Here is a 23,384-nt window from a genome sequence, read left to right as displayed (position 1 = left end):
GATGTTTAACCCTTAAATGACAGTCTAGAGTCTTGTGAACAGTATTCAGTCCGTTTTAAATTAATTTGAAATATGTTTTGCATATAGCAAAGCCAAAATGCAACGTCCACGCATGTGGACGCGGGGTCGCACGGGGTTAAAGGTGTATATGTTATTGTTAATAATCAATTCCTATGCCTAGAATGAACCGTTAGCATCCCTATCAACTCCATGGCACTTGCAAAGAAATACCAATATCATGCTTGTTGGCAGCCTATTAAAGTCAGTTAACAGATATTTAATGTTGTTTGCTTGGCTGTTGCTCTCACACATGCTCGTTTGTGGCAGTAGGAACCAGCAAGGGATTTTAAACAGTTTAAGCACATGCATGTGAATGAAGGTCTAGCTAAGCGAGATATTCAGTCTAAATCCTCTAGAACTAACTCATCATGCTGTTCGCCTTTGCAAAACTCTCTCTTGCCATTGCCCTCGGCATTCCCTCTCACCCTGCTCCCATCCGTAAAGACCCGGTTATGCTTCCATGTGCTGCTCCGTCTCCTCAGTTCCCTGCCTGGCTGTGGCGGCACCTCGACCAGACACAATCCAAACTGGAACGCCGCCTGAAAGCCACGGCGGAAGTTCTCGTTGAAGTAGCCATAGACGACGGGGTTGACGCTGCTGTTGAAGAAAGCGAGCCAGTGAGCGAATGGAAAGATGTAAACGGCCACGAGATCGAGTTGACTCTCTGAGAGATTTCCGTAGTCCGTCAACATAATGAGGATCCAGAGAGGCAACCAAGATATGGTGAAGAGCAAAGCCACGATCAACAACATATTCACAACCCTCAACTTCCTGCGGAAAACCCTTCGACTTTCCTCGGCGCGGGCGTCTCGGATGGAGGCGGGCGATTTGACGAGCTTGATGGCGATTCGCGTGTACATGATGACGATGAGCGTGACGGGAGCCAGGTAGATGAGCGAGAAGAGAACGGTGGTGTACATCTTCCTCATGCTTTGGTCAGGCCATGCCTCCCAGCAGGTGTACAGAGGGTACGTGATGTTGTCCCGGTCCACCATGAAGTGAAGGACGTCCTGGGAGATGGTTAGCGTGACCGCTGATGGACACATGATGGCGGTGGCCAGCGCCCAGATGAATGCGATCGTGATGATGGCTTGACGCTGCGTCAACTTCTGCTGAAACGGATACACGATACAACGAAACCTGCAACGCAAGAAACAAAGATTAACACACCAGTCTCACATAGACTTTTATACAGTCTTGACCAACATAAAATAAGTATCAATTGAAAGCTTAGAAGCTCTACATTCTAATGAATGTAGTCCTTTTGACCAGGGCTGGACTTGGAAGAGAAATCGGGGGGGTGGAGGGGGTGTTCGCTGTCCTTTTCCGCATAGCGCGGCGTCATTTTTGTGGTCCGTTCTGCATTGCGCGGCGGCTCATTTTAGCTTATCGCGGCCCATTCGGCACATTTGGCACATTTCACGGCCGACCCACTGGCCTGCTCGGTTCTCCTGATGGCCAGTCCGCCCCTGATCGGCCCCAAAATGCGTCGGCCCACCGGGAAAATGCCCGGTATGCCAGATTACCAGTCCAGCCCTGCTTAAGACAAAAACGGAAGAAGTGCTTTGAAAAGGGCAGAAGTGTTCAATTTTGAAAATTTGCTAATAATTTTGCACTGTAAGTATTTTAGTAATCGGTAAAAACGTCAAACTGATCAAATATTCATGTGTCATATGTTGTTGGAAAGCTCTCAAAGATTATAGTGCAACCAGACTATTTGTTTCACTCACAGACAAAAATATAGCGAGTAACAGCTAAATATATGAAAGTGGCATTATATAATCAAACTGGCATTTAAAGGGTTAAAATCCTGAAAATGAATATTTGGCAGTTATGATCAGGACTGATGTTTGTTAAAAAAAATTTACTCATTTAAAGTGGAAAATAATATTAATATATAATATTATTATGGCAGTTGTTGATGCGGACATTTTTGTCCTCTAAGGACCTCCGAGTAACTTGTTTATTGACGCACAAGGGTCATAATGGAGAGCAAGATACAAAGACAGTGATTATAACACAACATCTACAACAACAGGAGAGATGCATGTATTATGCCTTTCTTGTAGAGGCTGTTTGCAATTTCAGGTGAGGAAAAGAAGGGTCAGAGGGTTATTAACCTTTCTACTGCGATCGCCACCAATGTAAAGACAGACGCCGAGACTGAAGCTCCCTGGACGAGTCCACTCATTTTACAGATCACTACATCAAACGGCCAACCTGCACAAGAAATCATAATAGAGATGACATGAGAACAGGTCTTACATTATTACCCACAGTTCTACTTTGAAATCAGAGATACACTCTGATACTCACAGACAAAAATATAGCGAGTAATAGCTTATTGACAATTATATGGGTGTTGCTGATATGCCACGTTTTTGCTTATAAGTTCACGAAACATAAACGGAACATAAAATATCACATATCATTATTTAGAGGAGGTGATTATCTTTCAAACGAGTCCACACACAAGATAATCAGATGTATAGATCATTAGATAATCCACAATGATGACTCAATGATGCCTCAAATGACACAGAATGAAACTCATTCTGTGAAATCTCATGACTAAAATCATGTCTGCATGCTATGCAAACCTTTAGTCATTGTTGTGTTTGCATGTGTAATTAGTTCTTATGTACAATTATTATCTTTTATTTGTTTGGAGATGTTTTTGGACACTATGATACATTATATTTGTAATGTTGTAACTTTTGATTGCTTTGTCGTGATTACTTAAATGTTTTCTCAGTTACAGATGACATGATTTGGAACAAAACAAAAACAGTTTTTCGGAACCACCTTATTTACACCCAGAGCTATATAATGTCAAATTGGGAAAAAAGTTCATTTATGTCAAAAAAACAAGCTTAACGGGTTAAAACAATCTGGTATTCTCAGTTCATTAATGCACAAGATGTCACTTCATTTGCTGAGAAAACGTGTCACCTACTCGAGAAGCTGTTGGATTTGAGGTTTCAAATTTATTTCTGTAGCACAAATTCAGAATGAGTTACACACTGAAATTCTCCTTTCATGCCATTCAGAAGTAGCTGTGTATTCTGATTAAATAAAATATTTGACAAGCAACATATACATTGATATTATATAACATGGATCAATATTATTTATCCATTATTTTCTAAAGGGGGTCAAAATGACAATGTTCGCCTATGATTTTGGAGCAAAACTACAGGTCAATAAAATACCCTAATGAAGGTGTCATCATCATGATTTTATGTGTACACACAGATCAGTAGATCTATTACTAATATCAGTCGACTTCAGCAGCTCTTGTTGCGTTATACGCCAATGATGTGAGTCCAAAAATGGCCAAAAGCACTTTTTTTCTGCTGTTTTTCCAAAGTTTGAGTGTCCATAACTCCAGAAGTGTTAAAGATATCTTAATGTCCTTTTGTATTCTGGTTCATTATAAACTTTTCTTTTAATATCTTCATTTTTAAGACCCTGTATGGTTCAGTCCCAGAGATATGGGGCTCTCAATGTGGCTCCATGAGTAAAATGTTCAGTTTTATAAATATTCAACGGTCGAAAACCAAATGTCAGTAACATGCTACGAAGCTTACTTTTCTTGTCTAACAAAACAAAGTTCTGATGCACAAATAACGTTGAAACTTCAAATGCACCTTTATTAATTCACATAAAAACAATAATGTGAAAATCTTGATTTTCGAGAGTGCAAAAGTACACTTTAAAATAAAGGAATATTCCGGGCTCGGTACGAGTTGAGCTCAATCGACAGCATTTGTGGCATAATGTTGATTACCACAAAATACATTTCGACACGTCCCTCATGTGTTCCAGTGAGACACTTCCAATGGAAGTCAATGGGGTTTAATCTGTAAACATTCAAATACTCAGTGTTTCAATATGCAAGCGTTGATGTCCAATCGTTGAAGCAAAAGCAGTTGATCTGAAGTCATTACCTGTGATCAGGTTGTCCACCAGAGTGATGGGGAGGCAGAAGATGCCCACCAGCAGGTCACTGATGGCCAGATTGAGGATGAAGATGTTGGTGACGGTTCTCATCTGCCTGTTTTTAAGCACAATGAAGCACACCAGGATGTTTCCCAGCATGCACAGGGAGAAGATGAGAAGGTACGCCAGGATGAAGAGGGTGGCGACCGCGAGAGAGTGCTGATAATAGGGTAAGAACGTGATGTTTCTGCTGTCATTGAAGAGCGTGCTGTGATTAATACTGATGTTCTCTGTATAAAAGAAGTCCAGTTCCATGGTTGTGAAATCTAAGACGGAAAATACAGAGAGATTTGTTGATCAAATCAATGATACAAAACTAAACGTTTTTAGAAATGATGCTAAAAACAACACAAACACAAGATTCATTGACTCACTGAGAGTCATTACGTATGATTTTATTTCAGTGCTTAAATTAGAACGAACTGAAATCATTTTAATAGGGAATTGTACAATTATTGAATATTCCTGCAGGTGGTAATTCGGCCACAATACAAACCAATCAATTTAAATAATTACTTATAATATATATATATATTAGGGCTGTCAATCGATAAATGTTGTGCCAATTAATCACAATTAATCACGATTAATCGCGATTATAAATATTTCCTGAGAAAGCCCACCAATAATACAATATATAATGATTAAATAATTATAAATAGTTAATTTAAATAATTACTTATAATATATATAAAGGGGGTGTACGTCATACCGGGGGCTCCCCGGCCTGGGAGAACGAGGGAGGAATGTGGCAGGGCGGAGGGCGGGGCCGGGTCGTGATCAGGCTAATTAGCCCTCGAGAGGAATAAGGGACGACACCTGTCCGTAAATCGTCAAGCCGGTTCTCGCCCCCTCCTTTACATTAACCCCTTTACATTTAGCTATGTAGTTGAATGCCTATTAGAGTGTCTCGTTGTTAGATTTGCATCATATTAATGCTGAAGGAATATAGGAATCAATCAGGGACAGCGGCTTTGGCTACACAATTATGGACATGTCAATCAACTTGACTAAGTTTAACTTTATGCAAATGAGTTACTGCCCCCATACACTGACATAATTGAAGAAAATGCATTATACAGACTCTCTCCTCTCTAGAACGTTCAGTTTTAGCAAGAAGAAAACTGATTACCGTTAGAGTGACCAGTAGTGAGAATGACAACTAGCCACCAAAAGTACAAAAAACAAAACAAAAAAGCAATTCACTGTCTTGACTTGAAACGCAGTCTTTTTAAAGTCGTACCATGACAAACAAAGACAATGCCCTGCGGCAGAAAAGAAACATAAAATAAAAAAATGCTCTCTTTTGTTCTCTTTTTTTCCGTTTGAGCTTTGTTGGAGGCTTTTGCTCTTTGGAACGAAGTGATAAATAATTTGGGGAGAATAGAAAACCACCCAGAATTACAGCTGCAGTAATTCAGTTCAGATATGCTGCTGGAGTTGATTCATTAATGCTACTCTGCCACTCTATTGAATGTTTAGTAAATAATTGAGAAAACGCTTTGCATGCCATCGCAATAAATTGACCATAGTTTTTCTACAGTAACCATATTTTAACCATGATATTCAAAGTGAAACCATAGTGATAATACAGAAAAACTAAAACTACGGTAATAAAAACCTTATTTCAACCTTGACAAATGTTCCCATGCAAAACGTATTGCAAATGAAGGCAAAACTTATTGCGAAGGAAGACAAAACTATTACAAAGGCATGCAAATCTTATTGCGTGGGAATACAAAACTATTGGGAGGGCATGCAAAACTTATTCCGAGGGAATACAAAACTGATGCGAGTGCATGCAAAACTTATTGCGAGGGCATGCAAAACTTATTGCGAGGGAATGCAAAACTGATGCGAGGGAATGCAAAACTTATTGCAAGGGAATGCAAAACTGATGCGAGTGCATGCAAAACTTATTGCGAGGGCATGCAAAACTGATGCGAGTGCATGCAAAACTTATTGCGAGGGAATGCAAAACTGATGCGAGTGCATGCAAAACTTATTGCGAGGGCATGCAAAACTTATTGCGAGGGAATGCAAAACTGATGCGAGGGAATGCAAAACTTATTGCAAGGGAATGCAAAACTATTGCAAGTGCATGCAAAACTTATGCGAGGGAACGAAAACTATTGAGAGTGCATGTAAAACTATTGAGAGTGCATGTAAAACTATTGCGAGGGCATGCAAAACTTATTGTAAGGGAACGCAAAACTATTGCGAGGGAATGCAAAACCGTTGCGAGGGAATGCAAAACTATTGAGAGTGCATGTAAAACTATTGAGAGGGCATGCAAAACTTATTGCAAAAGAAGGCTAAACTTATTGCGAGGGAACAACTATTGCGAGTGCATGCAAAACTTATTCCGAGGGAATACAAAACTGATGCGAGTGCATGCAAAACTTATTGCGAGGGCATGCAAAACTTATTGCGAGGGAATGCAAAACTGATGCGAGTGCATGCAAAACTTATTGCGAGGGAATGCAAAACTATTGCAAGTGCATGCAAAACTTATGCGAGGGAACGAAAACTATTGAGAGTGCATGTAAAACTATTGAGAGGGCATGCAAAACTTATTGCAAAAGAAGGCTAAACTTATTGCGAGGGAACAACTATTGCGAGTGCATGCAAAACTTATTCCGAGGGAATACAAAACTGATGCGAGTGCATGCAAAACTTATTGCGAGGGCATGCAAAACTTATTGCGAGGGCATGCAAAACTTATTGCGAGGGAATGCAAAACTGATGCGAGGGCATGCAAAACTTATTGCGAGGGCATGCAAAACTTATTGCGAGGGAATGCAAAACTGATGCGAGGGAATGCAAAACTTATTGCAAGGGAATGCAAAACTATTGCAAGTGCATGCAAAACTTATGCGAGGGAACGAAAACTATTGAGAGTGCATGTAAAACTATTGCGAGGGCATGCAAAACTTATTGTAAGGGAACGCAAAACTATTGCGAGGGAATGCAAAACCGTTGCGAGGGAATGCAAAACTATTGAGAGTGCATGTAAAACTATTGAGAGGGCATGTAAAACTATTGAGAGGGCATGTAAAACTATTGAGAGGGCATGTAAAACTATTGAGAGGGCATGTAAAACTATTGAGAGGGCATGTAAAACTATTGAGAGGGCATGTAAAACTATTGAGAGTGCATGTAAAACTATTGAGAGGGCATGTAAAACTATTGAGAGGGCATGTAAAACTATTGAGAGGGCATGTAAAACTATTGAGAGGGCATGTAAAACTATTGAGAAGGCATGCAAAACTATTGCAAGGGAACGCAAAACTATTGTGAGGGAATGCAAAACTTATTGCGAAGGAAGGCAAAACTATTGCGACAGCACGCATAACTTACTGCGAGGGAACACAAAACTATTGCATAGGCATCCAAAACCTTTGTAAGGGCATGCAAATCTGTTTCAGAAAGAAATCCCCGCTCTTTCCAAAAAGTAGAGATGCACGAATGTTTCGGCCAAACATAAGTATCAGCTGATTAAAGCAATTGCAGTATCTGCACATCGACCGATTGTTTAAAAACAGCCGGTCATCAGGCCTGATTATTTCCTGTTAAATGGGGGCAGAAAATACAAAATCTTTAAAAAGCAGAACCACCCAAACAACCCAATAGATGTTGTTGTTATCGGATATTGTTTTGGCACACACATTTTGAATCGGTGCAATTTTGTTTATTCGTGTTATCTCTAGCGCAGATTGTAAAAAAATACATAAAACACAGTAGAACAATTTAGTTGTTACCAGAGCTTTAAACATTTCATATAAATATACTATACAGTATATATAAATCTTCCAGCACAGCATTATTGACTCTTGCTTGCACTTTGAATAACGTGACTGTCATATTTATTATGAGGTGCTGGTTATACAAATATGTGCTTAAAATCATGACTATGATTATTTCTCTAGTATCTCTCAATGACTTGCTAACAGAAGTTACAGAGGGCATTTGGTGTCCGAGTCAACGAGTAATATTTCGCTCTTGTTGTCTTTTAATCATTTATTGCCATGGGAACTAGTTAACATTGCCAGCAATCGCTTCTGCCAGTCACAGACAGGTTGAGCGTGATTTCTTCAGGAACCTAGCGTGACTTGGTGATGGTCGACATCCAAAAACTGAAGTCTCACCAGTGAGACGGAGCATGTCTCTCCTGCACCTGCCATGCTTTGCATTAGTTCTGCTATTTAAATGTCCCAAAATTACAGTCATTTTCGGGCAATTGCATCAGATTATCTAAATTTTATATGATGTCTTTGAAGTGGAAGTGTGGCATGACATTGTGTCCTCTCTTTTCACAGCTGCATGTCTTCATTGGCATGCTCGCAATGTGCTTTTAGCTCTTCAGCTGTGTAACCAGTGGTGTAGTCTAGCACATACGCAAACATACGCTGTAAGCCCACCTGCTCTTCCAAGGATTTTGTGTATGCCCACCTATTGTGAGTAATGATACCTAATGATACGGACTTTGAGTAAAAAAGTAGTATTTCAATGAAATTGAAAATAGCAGACAGAAAGTATGGCCGACCATGGCAAATTGGGGATCATTCGACTCTGTTTGTCCCAAGGAATCTAAAGCAACCAGTCTCATAAATTTAGGGAAAACTATTCATAAGTTACAAGCAAAAATAAAAAAATGTTAAACATGAATTGACCACTAGGGGGTGCTGTACCGAAACTTGTGATGACATATGTCAAATTTTGTGTCAATACGCAAAAGCAGGGGTGTCAAACATACACCCCGCGGCCCGGATCCGGCCCGCCAAGGAGTCATCCGTCCCATTGAACTATTATTCATTTAAGCAGGTTTCAGTTCCTTGGCGTTTATGTTTGGTTTTAGGTTTATTGAGGCTAAAGCTCCAGCCAAAGAGCGAGCGGTTCAACTAATTGTGTGTGTATTTGTGATTAAATTAGTAAATGCTGTTGTAACAGGGTTAAAATGGGCAAGGAGGAGGCGGGAACTGGCTGAACAGTCAAAATAATGTTTAATGGAAACTTTAAAAGACATAAACATAAACACACACTGCAGATGCGTGTGGCTCTCTCTCTCCCAAACTTCCACATCCGGCTCGGCTTTATCCCGCTCCTCGGACAATTAGCCCTGTTGGGGGCCGACCGTGCACACTCACAGCCCGGCCGCCCAACTGAATGCTGGCGTCCCAAGATGCGTTTTTAAAAATGTGAAACTACATTTTACTTGACATGTCATTCTAAAAGCGCGGCATTTAGGGCATCATTCAAGACCCTGAAAACCAGTGAGATGCAACGCAACCAAATTTAAACACTCAAAATTGTCCGTTTAACCCCTATTGTTTCTGTTAGTTTTCTTATTATTCTGCCATTCTTCCACTCTTGATGTCTATGGCCGCCCATAGAACCGTATGTAGAAAATTGGTGAAATTTGGGACACTGATAGGAGTGGGTATAGCTAGCCAACACACCAAATTTGGGGTCAATAACTCAAACTCCCTAGCGCCACCAATAGTTCAAAGTTTCACTAACGTCATTGGCATGACTTGAAACGTGTATGTGTAATAAATATAATAACTGTTATTATAATACATTATTAACCCTACGTAAATTCCCTAATAAGGGAATAGTTCCCAAACTATAGGAGCAACTTAAGATATACAGTGAGGAAAATAAGTATTTGAACACCCTGCTATTTTGCAAGTTCTCCCACTTATAAATCATGGAGGGGTCTGAAATTGTCATCGTAGGTGCATGTCCACTGTGAGAGACATAATCTAAAAAAAGAAATCCAGAAATCACAATGTATGATTTTTTAACTATTTATTTGTATGATACAGCTGCAAATAAGTATTTGAACACCTGAGAAAATCAATGTTAATATTTGGTACAGTAGCCTTTGTTTGCAATTACAGATGTCAAACGTTTCCTGTAGTTTTTCACCAGGTTTGCACACACTGCAGGAGGGATTTTGGCCCACTCCTCCACACAGATCTTCTCTAGATCAGTCAGGTTTCTGGGCTGTCGCTGAGAAACACGGAGTTTGAGCTCCCTCCAAAGATTCTCTATTGGGTTTAGGTCTGGAGACTGGCTAGGCCACGCCAGAACCTTGATATGCTTCTTACAGAGCCACTCCTTGGTTATCCTGGCTGTCTGCTTCGGTCATTGTCATGTTGGAAGACCCAGCCTCGACCCATCTTCAATGCTCTAACTGAGGGAAGGATGTTGTTCCCCAAAATCTCGCCATACATGGCCCCGGTCATCCTCTCCTTAATACAGTGCAGTCAGCCCTGTCCCATGTGCAGAAAAACACCCCCAAAGCATGATGCTACCACCCCCATGCTTCACAGTAGGGATGGTGTTCTTGGGATGGTACTCATCATTCTTCTTCCTCCAAACACGGTTAGTGGAATTATGACCAAAAAGTTCTATTTTGGTCTCATCTGACCACATGACTTTCTCCCATGGCTCCTCTGGATCATCCAAATGGTCATTGGCAAACTTAAGACGGGCCTTGACATGTGCTGGTTTAAGCAGGGGAACCTTCCGTGCCATGCATGATTTCAAACCATGACGTCTTTGTGTATTACCAACAGTAACCTTGGAAACGGTGGTCCCAGCTCTTTTCAGGTCATTGACCAGCTCCTCCCGTGTAGTTCTGGGCTGATTTCTCACCTTTCTTAGGATCATTGAGACCCCACGAGGTGAGATCTTGCATGGAGCCCCAGTCCGAGGGAGACTGACAGTCATGTTTAGCTTCTTCCATTTTCTAATGATTGCTCCAACAGTGGACCTTTTTTCACCAAGCTGCTTGGCAATTTCCCCGTAGCCCTTTCCAGCCTTGTGGAGGTGTACAATTTTGTCTCTAGTGTCTTTGGACAGCTCTTTGGTCTTGGCCATGTTAGTAGTTGGATTCTTACTGATTGTATGGGGTGGACAGGTGTCTTTATGCAGCTAACGACCTCAAACAGGTGCATCTAATTTAGGATAATAAATGGAGTGGAGGTGGACATTTTAAAGGCAGACTAACAGGTCTTTGAGGGTCAGAATTCTAGCTGATAGACAGGTGTTCAAATACTTATTTGCAGCTGTATCATACAAATAAATAGTTAAAAAATCATACATTGTGATTTCTGGATTTTTTTTTTTAGATTATGTCTCTCACAGTGGACATGCACCTACGATGACAATTTCAGACCCCTCCATGATTTCTATGTGGGAGAACTTGCAAAATAGCAGGGTGTTCAAATACTTATTTTCCTCACTGTAAGTATTGTCTTGATGCTTTTGTGAATCCAGTGCAGTAGGGGGCAATCAATGCAGCCTCATCTTGGGGCAATAATGTTTTATATACATTTATGAATAATCAAAGGAGCTGGTAAAAATCAAAGTGGCTAGTGAAATTGGGCATTCACAGCTACTGTGGCTGGTGTGCAAAAAGAACTACCAGCATCACTAAAGAAATTATCTTTTACCCAAGTTATGAGATTGCAGTCTGAATTGAATCTATCTCTGACGCGCCTTTCTATTGCATTGTGTTTGCTGGCTGTACTCAACAACAAACACGGTGACAGGTTTAGTCTGATTCATGAATAAATGACTCTTATGAGCTGGTACTTTTAAAACTGTGGTTCACCAGCTCACAAGTTCTCATTTTGAATCAGTTTGACGATATATATATATACATTTTGTATATTAATACTTTATATAATTTATAATTTACAAATATTAACTTTGGCCCCCAAGCAATGTCGCCTGGTCCAATCAGGCCCATGACCCAAAATGAGTTTGACACCCCAGCGCTAAAGGATTGCGATAGTACAGCCTCATTAATTTTTACAATTTGATCATAATCTTAATCATTAATATTACAACGGTTTGATTTTACCATCATGAATCTCATAACTCTTTGTCTTGAGACTCTCTAGGATAGTATATGCAAAATGTTGTACGAATCTGCTATACGTCTAGGAGTTGTTCAGAAAACTAGTTTATTGGGAGAATTCAAAATGGAGGAATATCTAGATGTTGGAGCTTTAAACAATTAAAGCTTTAAATTTTGTTGCTAGGACATACGGTTCAAAAGTTATAAGCTGAAACGTAAGTGAAAATTTGAACTGTTGGTGGCGCTAGAGGGTTTATGTTATTGACCCCAAATTTTGTGTGTTGGCTAGTCATACCCACCTCTAAAAGTGTGCCAAATTGTACCATTTTTCTACATACGGTTCATACAGAAGCAGAATAATAAAAAACTAACAGAAACAATAGGGGCTAAACGGACAATTTTGAGCGTTTAAATTTGGTTGCGTTGCATCTCACTGGATTTCAGGGTCTTGAATGATGCCCTAAATGCCGCGCTTTTAGAATGCCATGTCAAGTAAAATGTAAAATTTTTAAAAACGCATCTTGGGACGCCAGCATTCAGTTGTGCAATAGCGAAAATCTGTTTGAGGCACGTTTCCATTATTGCCCCAAGATGAGGCTGTATTGATTGCCCCCTACTGCTATGGATTCACAAAAGCATCAAGACAATACTTATATCTTAAGTTTCTCCTAAAGTTGGATAATTCCTTATTAGGGAATCTACGTAGGGTTAATAATGTATTATAATAACAGTTATTATAATTATTACACATACATGTTTCAAGTCATGCCAATGACGTTAGTGAAACTTTGAACTGTTGGTGGCGCTAGAGAGTTTGGGTTATTGACCCCAAATTTGGTGTGTTGGCTAGTTATACCCACTCCTATCAGTGTGCCAAATTTCACCAATTTTCTACATACGGTTCTGTGGGCGGCCATAGACATCAAGAGTGGACGAATGGCAGAATAATAAGAAAACTAACAGAAACAATAGGGGTTACAATTAGTTCCTATCTTTTATGTGACAAAATGTTTTACATTTAAAATAGTGTATACACAGTAAACGATATTCACATATATTCATTATCTATGAATAATAATCATATTAATATGATCATATTATTCACATAATCATTACTCATTAGAATAATATAAGACAAATGTGTGTTGAGGTATAATATAAACTATTGTTTGTTTTTTGGTGTGTTGCTTCTCTCTAGGAAATAGGAATTTAACACTTTGCCAACCCACCCCAAATATGGGGGTTGTTGTCACAAATGCACAATGTAACTTTAATCATTAATCAACAAAAGTCAATAAACATGTTTGCTTTTTACATGAGAACTTAAGCTTTCATTTGCACCTAGGTGGGGTAGTTTAACGTTTGTCCCACCAGAGATATTCGACAAAGAATGAAAAGTGTGCCTAAATATTTGCCTGTCAATCATTTTGCATGTTTGAATTATTGAGGCTTAATGCCATTTTTATGCCATGTTGTTCATAACAGTTGCCAGATGAGGGCGCTGTTTTCTGTCGGTCTCAATAAAGCTCATTTGGCATCTTTTAGAGTGCAGCGTTTTGGGAGAAAGGGGGCGTGGCTAATCCAACGGCTCAGCTTGACAGCTTGTGGAAATTTGAGAACTGCTAAAACAGCTTACAGCACCTTTAAAATAATGAAAACGAACATAACTCCACACATTGTATATTACATTATGCAATGTAACATTAGCAGGCCTGGGCAATTGAGAACTATTACAAACTTGTTAGTCATGAAATCTAATTTAATTACCACCAAATGGTAATTACCACAATGACCCTTATAGATGAAAGACATGAAAGAAAAACACTCAAATGTTTGTGCGAGGGTTGTCTGTGCTTGCTATCCAGAACAGATTCACCTTGACTGAATGAAATAATGCTAAATAAGTCTGAAGTCAACACAAGCAGTTCAGTAGCTAGATTATTACAGACACATGTAGAATCCGCTCTGAACAAGGTCAAGTCCATTGGATATTTCTTTTCATTCCCCCAATTAAATTTAATTCTAAACATTTAATGCATTGTATAATAAATGCGTAACTATGGTAACTGGAATTTGTTTCCCGCCACACGAAGCCAAGCCCCCCTGTGTATGAAGTGTTGCCGACTGCATCCATTCCTCATTTGGGTAGTTGTCACGACATCAACCGGTTTCACCGGTGACAATTTAAAACTATTAAAATAAAACGTATTTAAATTTGTGTGTATTTTTACTAGCGCTATTAAGAGACTACATGGAATATGTGTACTTTTCATTTGCCACCTCACGGGACTATTTTAGTAAATGTTCAATTAATCCCTTAAACTCTATAAAAGGGCGACGCTATATTGCAAATAAAAAACGTTTACGCTTAAAACTTTAAAGTCTCAGTTTAATTAAGTCATACGAGGAATCATTTGAATGCTTAAAGAGATATCCATCACTTCTGCATTTATGTTACGTAAAATAACAAAAGAAGGCCTTAAATTCACCATTCACATTGAAGATTAGCGCCCCCTGGAGGTAATGGGGGGTATAAATATTTATATCAAAATAAAAGCATTTTTCACATAGCATTTTAATGGACAAGTCATATATCAAATTAAAGCTGTCACTCTTAGGAATGTGACTGTATAGTTTATTTTGTTGCCCTAATACCACAGTTTGAAAGATTCTCAAAGGAATTGCAAAGTGAAATATGATATCTGTTTATATCTGCTTTTCTAAAAACAAAAATGAGGCATTTTTTACTTGTCTCTGAGATTGCTTGGCTGAATAATCCAATGGTTTATCTTAGCTGTATAGAACAAAATATGCCATCCAGAAGGAAAAGCATGCAAAACAAATCATCAGAAAAATGGAGCTTGTAGTCCACTCAGAGGCCGAGATATTCAATGAAATAATGAGGGTGTTGCTTGAACTGAACATTAGACTGAATATCTATGGACGAGCACATCTGTGAGGGGTAAATGTGTTAGAGCGCCCCCTACAGTTCACATCTGTGAGGGGTATAATGTGTTAGAGCGCCCCCTACAGTTCACATCTGTGAGGGGTATAATGTGTTAGAGCGCCCCCTACAGTTCACATCTGTGAGGGGTATAATGTGTTAGAGCGCCCCCTACAGTTCACATCTGTGAGGGGTATAATGTGTTAGAGCGTCCCCTACAGTTCACATCTGTGAGGGGTATAATGTGTTAGAGCGCCCCCTGCAGTTCACATCTGTGAGGGGTAAAATGTGATAGAGAGAAAAAACTTTAACTGCCTCTTATACTGTACATTAATATGCATTTTGACCTCAGATATTGATCTTGACCTGTTATGCTGTGGCACCTTCAGGCATTCTCTGGATTGCACCAGTTGAAAAGAGGTCATGTTATAAAACTTAAAACTCTTAAATATGGCATTGTTATGGTGCAGTGCAGTTGAAGTAATAGCATGGTACTTTAATAGGTTAAATACCAAGGTACTCTATGATTGGCATATGCATTGTGGTATATAAATCGTATGCCAAGGTACATCAAAGAATGCTACAATATTACCCAGGTACTAAATCAATAATGACGAGATTATTAAGAGGAATATATTCATCTCTAAACCAGAACCTGCATCTAATTACATTGAACAAGTTACTTTCTATACAAACTTATTTATAATTCAATAACTTTATTAACTAATTCATGCAATTCAAAACAATAGTGATATCATATAAATAATGCAACACTAAAATAAATACTTTAATATTTATTTAATATTAATACAAATTCTTATGCAAGTAAAATGATGATGAGGATGATCATGATGAAGATTATTAAGATGATGATGATGAAGATGATTATTATTATTAAGATGATGATGAAGATGATAGATGATGATGAGGATGATTAAGGTGATGATGATGATCATGATGAAGATTATTAAGATGATGAAGATGATTAAGATGATGATGATGAAGATGATTATTATTATTAAGATGATGATGAAGATTATTAAGATGATGATGAAGATGATCATGATGATGATTAAGATGATGAAGATGATGATGAGGATGATGAAGATGATGATGATGAAGATGATTATTATTATTATTAAGATGATGATGAAGATGATCATGATGATGATTAAGATGATGAAGATGATGATGAGGATGATTAAGATGATGATGATGAAGATGATTATTATTATTATTAAGATGATGATGAAGATGATTAAGATGATGAAGATGATGATGAAGATGATGATGAGGATGATTAAGATGATGATGATGAAGATGATTATTATTATTATTAAGATGATGATGATGATGATTAAGATGATGAAGATGAAGATGAAGATGATGATGAGGATGATTAAGATGATGATGATGAAGATGATTATTATTATTATTAAGATGATGATGAAGATTATTAAGATGATGATGAAGATGATGATGATGATGAAGATGATTAAGATGATGAAGATGATGATGAGGATGATTAAGATAATGATGATGAAGATGATTAAGGTGATGATGATGATGAAGATTATTAAGATGATGAAGATGATGAAGATGATGATGATGATGATGATTATTAAGATGATGAAGATGATTATTAAGATAATGATGATGAAGATGATTATTATTATTAAGGTGATGATGAAGATGATTATTAAGATGAAGATGATTAAGGTGATGATGATGAAGATGATGATTATTATTAAGGTGATGATGAAGATGATTATTAAGATGAAGATGATTAAGGTGATGATGATGAAGATTATTAAGATGAAGATGATTAAGGTGATGATGATGAAGATGATGATTATTATTAAGGTGATGATGAAGATGATTATTAAGATGAAGATGATTAAGGTGATGATGATGAAGATGATGATGATGATTATTAAGATGAAGATGATGATGATTAAGATGAAGATGATGATGATTAAGATGATGATGATCATGTTGATGAAGATGATGATGATGATTATTAAGATGAAGATGATGATTATTAAGATAATGATGATGAAGATGATGATGATGATTATTAAGATAATGATGATGAAGATGATGATGATCATGATGATTATGATGATTAAGATGATGATGATGAAGATGATGATGATCATGTTGATTAAGATGATCATGATAATTAAGATGATTATGATGATTAAGATGATGATGATGATGATGATGAAGATGATTATGATGATTAAGGTGATGATGATGAAGATGATGATTATTAAGATGATGATGATGAAGATGATGATGATGATGATTATTAAGATGATGAAGATGATGATTATTAAGATGATGATGATGAAGATGATGATGATGATTATTAAGATGATGAAGATGATGATTATTAAGATGAAGATGATTAAGGTGATGATGATGAAGATGATGATTATTATTAAGGTGATGATGAAGATGATTATTAAGATGAAGATGATTAAGGTGATGATGATGAAGATGATGATGATGATTATTAAGATGAAGATGATGATTATTAAGATAATGATGATGAAGATGATGATGATGATTAAGATGATGATGATGATGAAGATGATTATGATGATTAAGGTGATGATGATGAAGATGATGATTATTAAGATGATGATGATGAAGATGATGATTATTAAGATGATGAAGATGATGATTATTAAGATGATGATGATGATGATTATTAAGATGATGATGATGATCATGATGATGATTAAGATGATGAAGATGATTATTAAGATGATGATGATGATTATTAAGATGATGATGATGATGATGACGAAGAGATATAAAGCTTTAGTTCCGATGCTGAAAGTTCTTACCTGTGATGATCTGTCCGTGCTGCTGAATGAGTGAGTGAGAAGCATCAGAGTCTCCACATGCGCTCGCAGTCATTAACCAAAGAGCTTCATATGCAAATTAGTTCCCAAATCACATTGATAACATCTCAATGATACATTAAGACAACATGAAATCTCTTTCCTGCTCTGCCACACGAGCCGCACTGTGCATCACGAGAGAGGGAGAGTGAAAGAGAGAGTCTTGCTCTGTAACTTCTCCAATAACTGATCATGTGTTATTAATATTATGCGCATACAAATGAGTAATTCATGCATAATTACACGCAGCATATATGATTTAACTCATCTTAACACAATAAAGTAAATAATTATGATTTATATACATAATATGACATAATAGGTGATATAACAACAACAAAAATTCTAATAACGAGACGACTCAATGGACAGCTAAAAAGTACACATGAAAGCGGCTTGTTTTATATTTCCAGTGGTTTCTGCAGTAGGTGTCTGTTCCACTAGGAGGTGCTGCAGTGCCGCATGCAAACATCACAGTTGACAGCCAGCAGGTAAAGGAATGTTTATCATCCAAATTATAATTAAAAGTACAATTCGAGATACTTTTTTGCGAGGAACAGACATTGCTAATCACTGAAAATAGATGTTCCTCTCCGTTTGAGTTCTCAAATGTCAGGTATAGATTTATACGTCAATGCTTTGTGATTGTACTTGACATGACCATATTTGAGTTTCCTTTTCCTCTGAATCAGGCAGATTGGGGGAGGTTTGTTCACGAGAGTTTGTGCCGTATGAAGGTAAATCAGTAGCAAAACTGGAGAGCTTGTATATTTGAGAACTTGTGCGATAAATATCTGAACACTTACAGCACTGATGTGAAAACTAATGTTGCGATCTGAACTCACAGACAATAATTCAAAGCTTGTGTTCTGAATTCACACGTACAGACGAGCAGGGCCAGATTTGTTTTAAAGTTGAGATCTTCACAGTCGATTTTCATTGATTTAGGTCTCTTTTAATACTGTTCTATTATTTACAGTCAGAATAATAATTCATATAAATAGCACCAATGTGGTAAAGAAACCACTCATCTGAGACCTATTTGCTGAACAGCCCCTGTTCTTAAAGAGACAGTACCGTTTTAATGTTTGTTATACATGATGTAAACTCAAATACAAATTATGCATACACAATCCTTCTGTCTGTCTTTCATTCTGTCTGTCTGTCTGTCTTTCATTCTGTCTGTCTGTCTGTATTTCATTCTGTCTGTCTTTCATTCTGTATGTCTGTCTGTCTGTCTGTCTTTCATTCTGTATGTCTGTCTGTCTTTCTTCTGTCTGTCTGTCTGTCTTTCTTTCATTGAGTCTGTATTTCATTCTGTCTGTCTGTCTGTCTTTCATTCTGTCTGTCTGTCAGATAAACAGACAGATAAATAGACAGACAGACAGACAGATATACAGACAGACAGATATATAGACAGACAGACAGACAGATATACAGACAGACAGACAGGTAAAGAGACAGACAGATATACAGACAGACAGACAGATAGATATATAGACAGACAGACAGATATATAGACAGACAGATATACAGACAGACAGATAAACAGACAGACAGATATACAGACAGACATACATACAGATAAACAGACAGACAGACATACATACAGATATACAGACAGACAGATATATAGACAGACAGACAGATATATAGACAGACAGATATATAGAAAGACAGACAGATATACAGACAGACAGACAGATATATAGACAGACAGACAGATATACAGACAGACAGATATATAGACAGACAGATATACAGACAGACAGATAAATAGACATACAGACAGATATACAGACAGACAGATATATAGACAGACAGACAGATATACAGACAGACAGACAGATATATAGACAGACAGATATACAGACAGACATACAGACAGACAGAAAGATATACAGACAGACAGATATACAGACAGACAGACAGATATACAGACAGACAGATATATAGACAGACAGACAGATATATAGACAGACAGACAGATATACAGACAGACAGACAGACATGCAGACAGACAGATATACAGACAGATCTACAGACAGACAGAAAGATATACAGACAGACAGATATACAGACAGACAGATATACAGACAGATCTACAGACAGACAGACAGATATACAGACAGACAGATATACAGACAGACAGATAGACAGACAGATATACAGACAGACAGACAGACAGATATACAGACAGACAGATAGACAGACAGACAGACAGACAGATATACAGACAGACAGATATATAGACAGACAGACAGACAGATATATAGACAGACAGATATACAAACAGACAGACAGACAGATATACAGACAGACAGACATACAGACAGATATACAGACAGATCTACAGACAGACAGACAGATATACAGACAGACAGATATACAGACAGATCTACAGACAGACAGACAGATATACAGACAGACAGATATATAGACAGACAGATATACAGACAGACAGATATACAGACAGACAGACAGATATACAGACAGACAGATATATATAGACAGACAGACAGATATACAGACAGACAGACAGATATATAGACAGACAGATATACATACAGACAGACAGACAGACAGATATACAGACAGACAGACAGATATACAGACAGATCTACAGACGGACAGATATACAGACAGACAGATATATAGACAGACAGATATACAGACAGACAGACAGACAGACAGGTATATAGATGTTTGTTTATCTGTAACTCCTGCAGCATTCATCAGGATTATTCAAATGTGTTTCTCTGCTCATGTTGCTGATAATGGCTTGACCCGTCTCACTGCTTGCAGCTCTAGTTTGATTTAATTATCACTGTACAATATGTTTCTATTCATTAACATTAGTAAATGCATTCCTATATTCAGGCTTCTGTGCATCATCACAGTGAGAATCAACAGGCCATTTAGGGAGCACATAAAGCTCTCTATACAGTTAAGTGCGTTCACTCCTAAAGTCCGACCGAAAGTTCAGTTTCAGGCTGCAGGTGATGTTTGGATCACGCAACACTTTCTTACACTTTCTATAACACGGTATTATTTACAATTTCACAACTTAGTCCCGCTGTCCACATATGTGTGGTTTAGTGGTAGCGTGTCCGCTAACCATGCATATCATGATTTTAAGTCCTAAGGTGATGTACATTTTTTCTTCCCTTAATTCGTTTTTATGATTTTTAATTAGGGGCGGAGTCTCTATTGTATCTTTAAGTTTTCTTATTCTTCTTCTTCCGCTCTTGGGTGCCATAGAACCGTACATTAGAAAGTTGTGAAATTTGGCACACTGAATGGGTTGGGTATGAATACCCTATACACAAAATTTAGGGTCACTAGGACAAACTCTATAGCGCCACCACCAGTTTAAACTGTTTGTTCTAAAATCATCAGCTTGGTGTTTTGGATTAGTTTAAAAGTGAATAGTTTGGGAAATATTCACTATTTTGAAATTTGTCAAAAAACAAACCTTACCAACAGTTTGGCATATCCAAACAAAACTTAGTAAACATTATTAGAACCATGCCTTGAACTAACCTGGGCTGCATTTCTCAAAAGCAACGTATGCTTAAGTTGATCGTAGACACCATATGGCACCCTATAGAACCGTACATAGGAAAGTTATGAAATTTGGCACACTGATAGGGCTGGATATGAATAGCCTATACACCAAATTTAGTGTCACTGGGACAAACTCTATAGCGCCACCACCAGTTTAAATATGGGCTTTTTAACAGCTAATGACTTTTAAACCATATGCCTACACACTAAAAATAATATTTCCCATGATTCTAACTTTTTAACGTATACAGTATCGGCCTATGACTTTGGCAGTCATCTTGAAATTTGATGAACCGTCCCACGGCAATCAGATTTGCCCCACATTTGTGTCAGAGCACCTTGAGACACTGCTGGCTACACCAAACCGTTTCTTTATAACTCATCAACGAATTCATTGGCGAGGACGCCAAACAGGAAGTGAGGCTGGATATCGGCAATGCTTTGTCCAATTGAAACAAAAACTTGGTTTGCTTCATTAGGACCATGATCTGAGGGATCTGAGGGTACATCAAGTTTGGGAACCTACACGTTAAGAAATAATGAAAATAAATGGCTAGTTTTTCCCATAAATTGTGAACTGTTTCACCTAAAATCATCAGCTTGGAGTTTTGGGATTCTTGGGTCATATTGAATCCATTGATACAAATTTTTTGTCCATTAAAATGTCCATCAGAAGTGAAACTTTGTCTTTGAAATGCTTTGGCCAGTACTCTCTACATTTGGCTCAAATCATAGTCAAACTATGTTATTTCATGTAGGCTGCATATTAATTGAGTCGCTAAATGAGTCTTATTCAATTTCCTCACACAAAGCTATAGTATGACTTCAAAAGACTTGGAATGTATTACACAAGTCATATGAACTTTTTTGCGACACTTTTAGGTGAATTCTTTTGGTCCTTGTTAGTGTGTGCAAAGAGCAGCATGAGTATTCTTCAAAGCATATTTTATGGAAAAAAGAAAGCCATGTTTAAATGACATGACTGATTAAATGATGGCAGAATTTTCATTTTAAACTGATTTTTTTCCCCCTTTAATCCACAACATGAAATGGGCTAAAAGCTCTCTTTTTCTGTCATTAAACAAGTTTTAAGAGACGGAGCTTATCAGGTGAGGTAAGATGAAAGCATTCAACTCCAATAGTATCTGTCTCATTAAAATTTTAATTGATTTAATAAGTGACAATCTTTGCCAGGGGTAATTCTCTCTCTGCAGTCTCGTCGTGTCAGATATTGTCTCCTTTCAGTTTAATGCTGCATTCACTCTTCCATGCCGTTGCTGTGATATTGCTCTTTATGGACTGTCTTTAGTTCTCAATGGATTATGAAGAATGACACATCACAACCACAACCCTGTAGGGCATACTGGCACAAAAAACACAGCCGGGCATAAAGGAGAGCAGCCAGCGGGAAAACCTTGTTCTATTTCCTCTGAATTGTATCTGTTTTCTCACAGTCACTGCACTCATATTACTCATTCACTGCACTAATCAGAGACACGAGGAATACCACAAGATTTCAGCAGCTTTTGTCCAAACCGTGTGTTTTGTCCTGCTGATAAGTCTCCACAATGAGACAAGCGAGACAAGCCTGGATATTTAGAATGAATGAAAGAGTGAATGTAACGAGGGATGAAAGATTTTGCTACAATCGTCTGATTGTGAGATTCAAAATCGTAGGGAACAGAAATAAATAAAGTTACTATTTGAAATGTACGGTGGTGCAATGCTAGTACTCATATTATAAATATGTACTTATTGATTTTTTACACAATGAATGTAATAAAAACACTTTTGCTCGTAATAACGAGATATTCTGTCGTACGAACACCAACTTTTCTCGTAATAACGAGATATTCTGTCGTAGGAACGGCATCTTTTCTCGTAATAACGAGATATTCTGTCGTACGAACGCCATCTTTTCTCGTAATAACGAGATATTCTGTCGTAGGAACGCCATCTTTTCTCGTAATAACGATATTCTGACGTACGAACGCCATCTTTTCTCGTAATAACGATATTCTGACGT

General features: G+C 37.8%; 1 protein-coding gene across 1 annotated transcript; it reads right to left on the bottom strand.

Moving 5' to 3' along the window:
• Window positions 1-398: 398 nt before the first annotated feature.
• Window positions 399-4,317, bottom strand: LOC127626470 (neuropeptide FF receptor 1-like). Its single transcript, XM_052102260.1, has 3 exons — window positions 4,011-4,317; window positions 2,181-2,280; window positions 399-1,200 (listed from the first exon to the last, which is right to left on the bottom strand). The coding sequence occupies exons 1-3, from the start codon at window positions 4,315-4,317 to the stop codon at window positions 399-401; spliced, it is 1,209 nt and encodes a 402-aa protein (XP_051958220.1).
• Between the last annotated feature and the right edge of the window lie 19,067 nt (window positions 4,318-23,384).

The sequence above is a fragment of the Xyrauchen texanus genome, chromosome 33 (genome assembly GCF_025860055.1).
Source record: "Xyrauchen texanus isolate HMW12.3.18 chromosome 33, RBS_HiC_50CHRs, whole genome shotgun sequence".
NCBI lineage: Eukaryota > Metazoa > Chordata > Actinopteri > Cypriniformes > Catostomidae > Xyrauchen > Xyrauchen texanus.
This window is presented reverse-complemented; position numbering and strand designations above follow the sequence as displayed.

Bases quoted from the DNA above. Each gene is read 5' to 3' on its own strand.
- LOC127626470 (XM_052102260.1), bottom strand. From the start codon at position 4,317: ATGGAACTGGACTTCTTTTATACAGAGAACATCAGTATTAATCACAGC. The intron at 2,281-4,010 runs GTAATGACTTCA...TTTCTTGTGCAG, and splicing joins GGTGGACAACCTGATCACAG to GTTGGCCGTTTGATGTAGTG. The intron at 1,201-2,180 runs GTTAATAACCCT...CTTGCGTTGCAG, and splicing joins GTGGCGATCGCAGTAGAAAG to GTTTCGTTGTATCGTGTATC.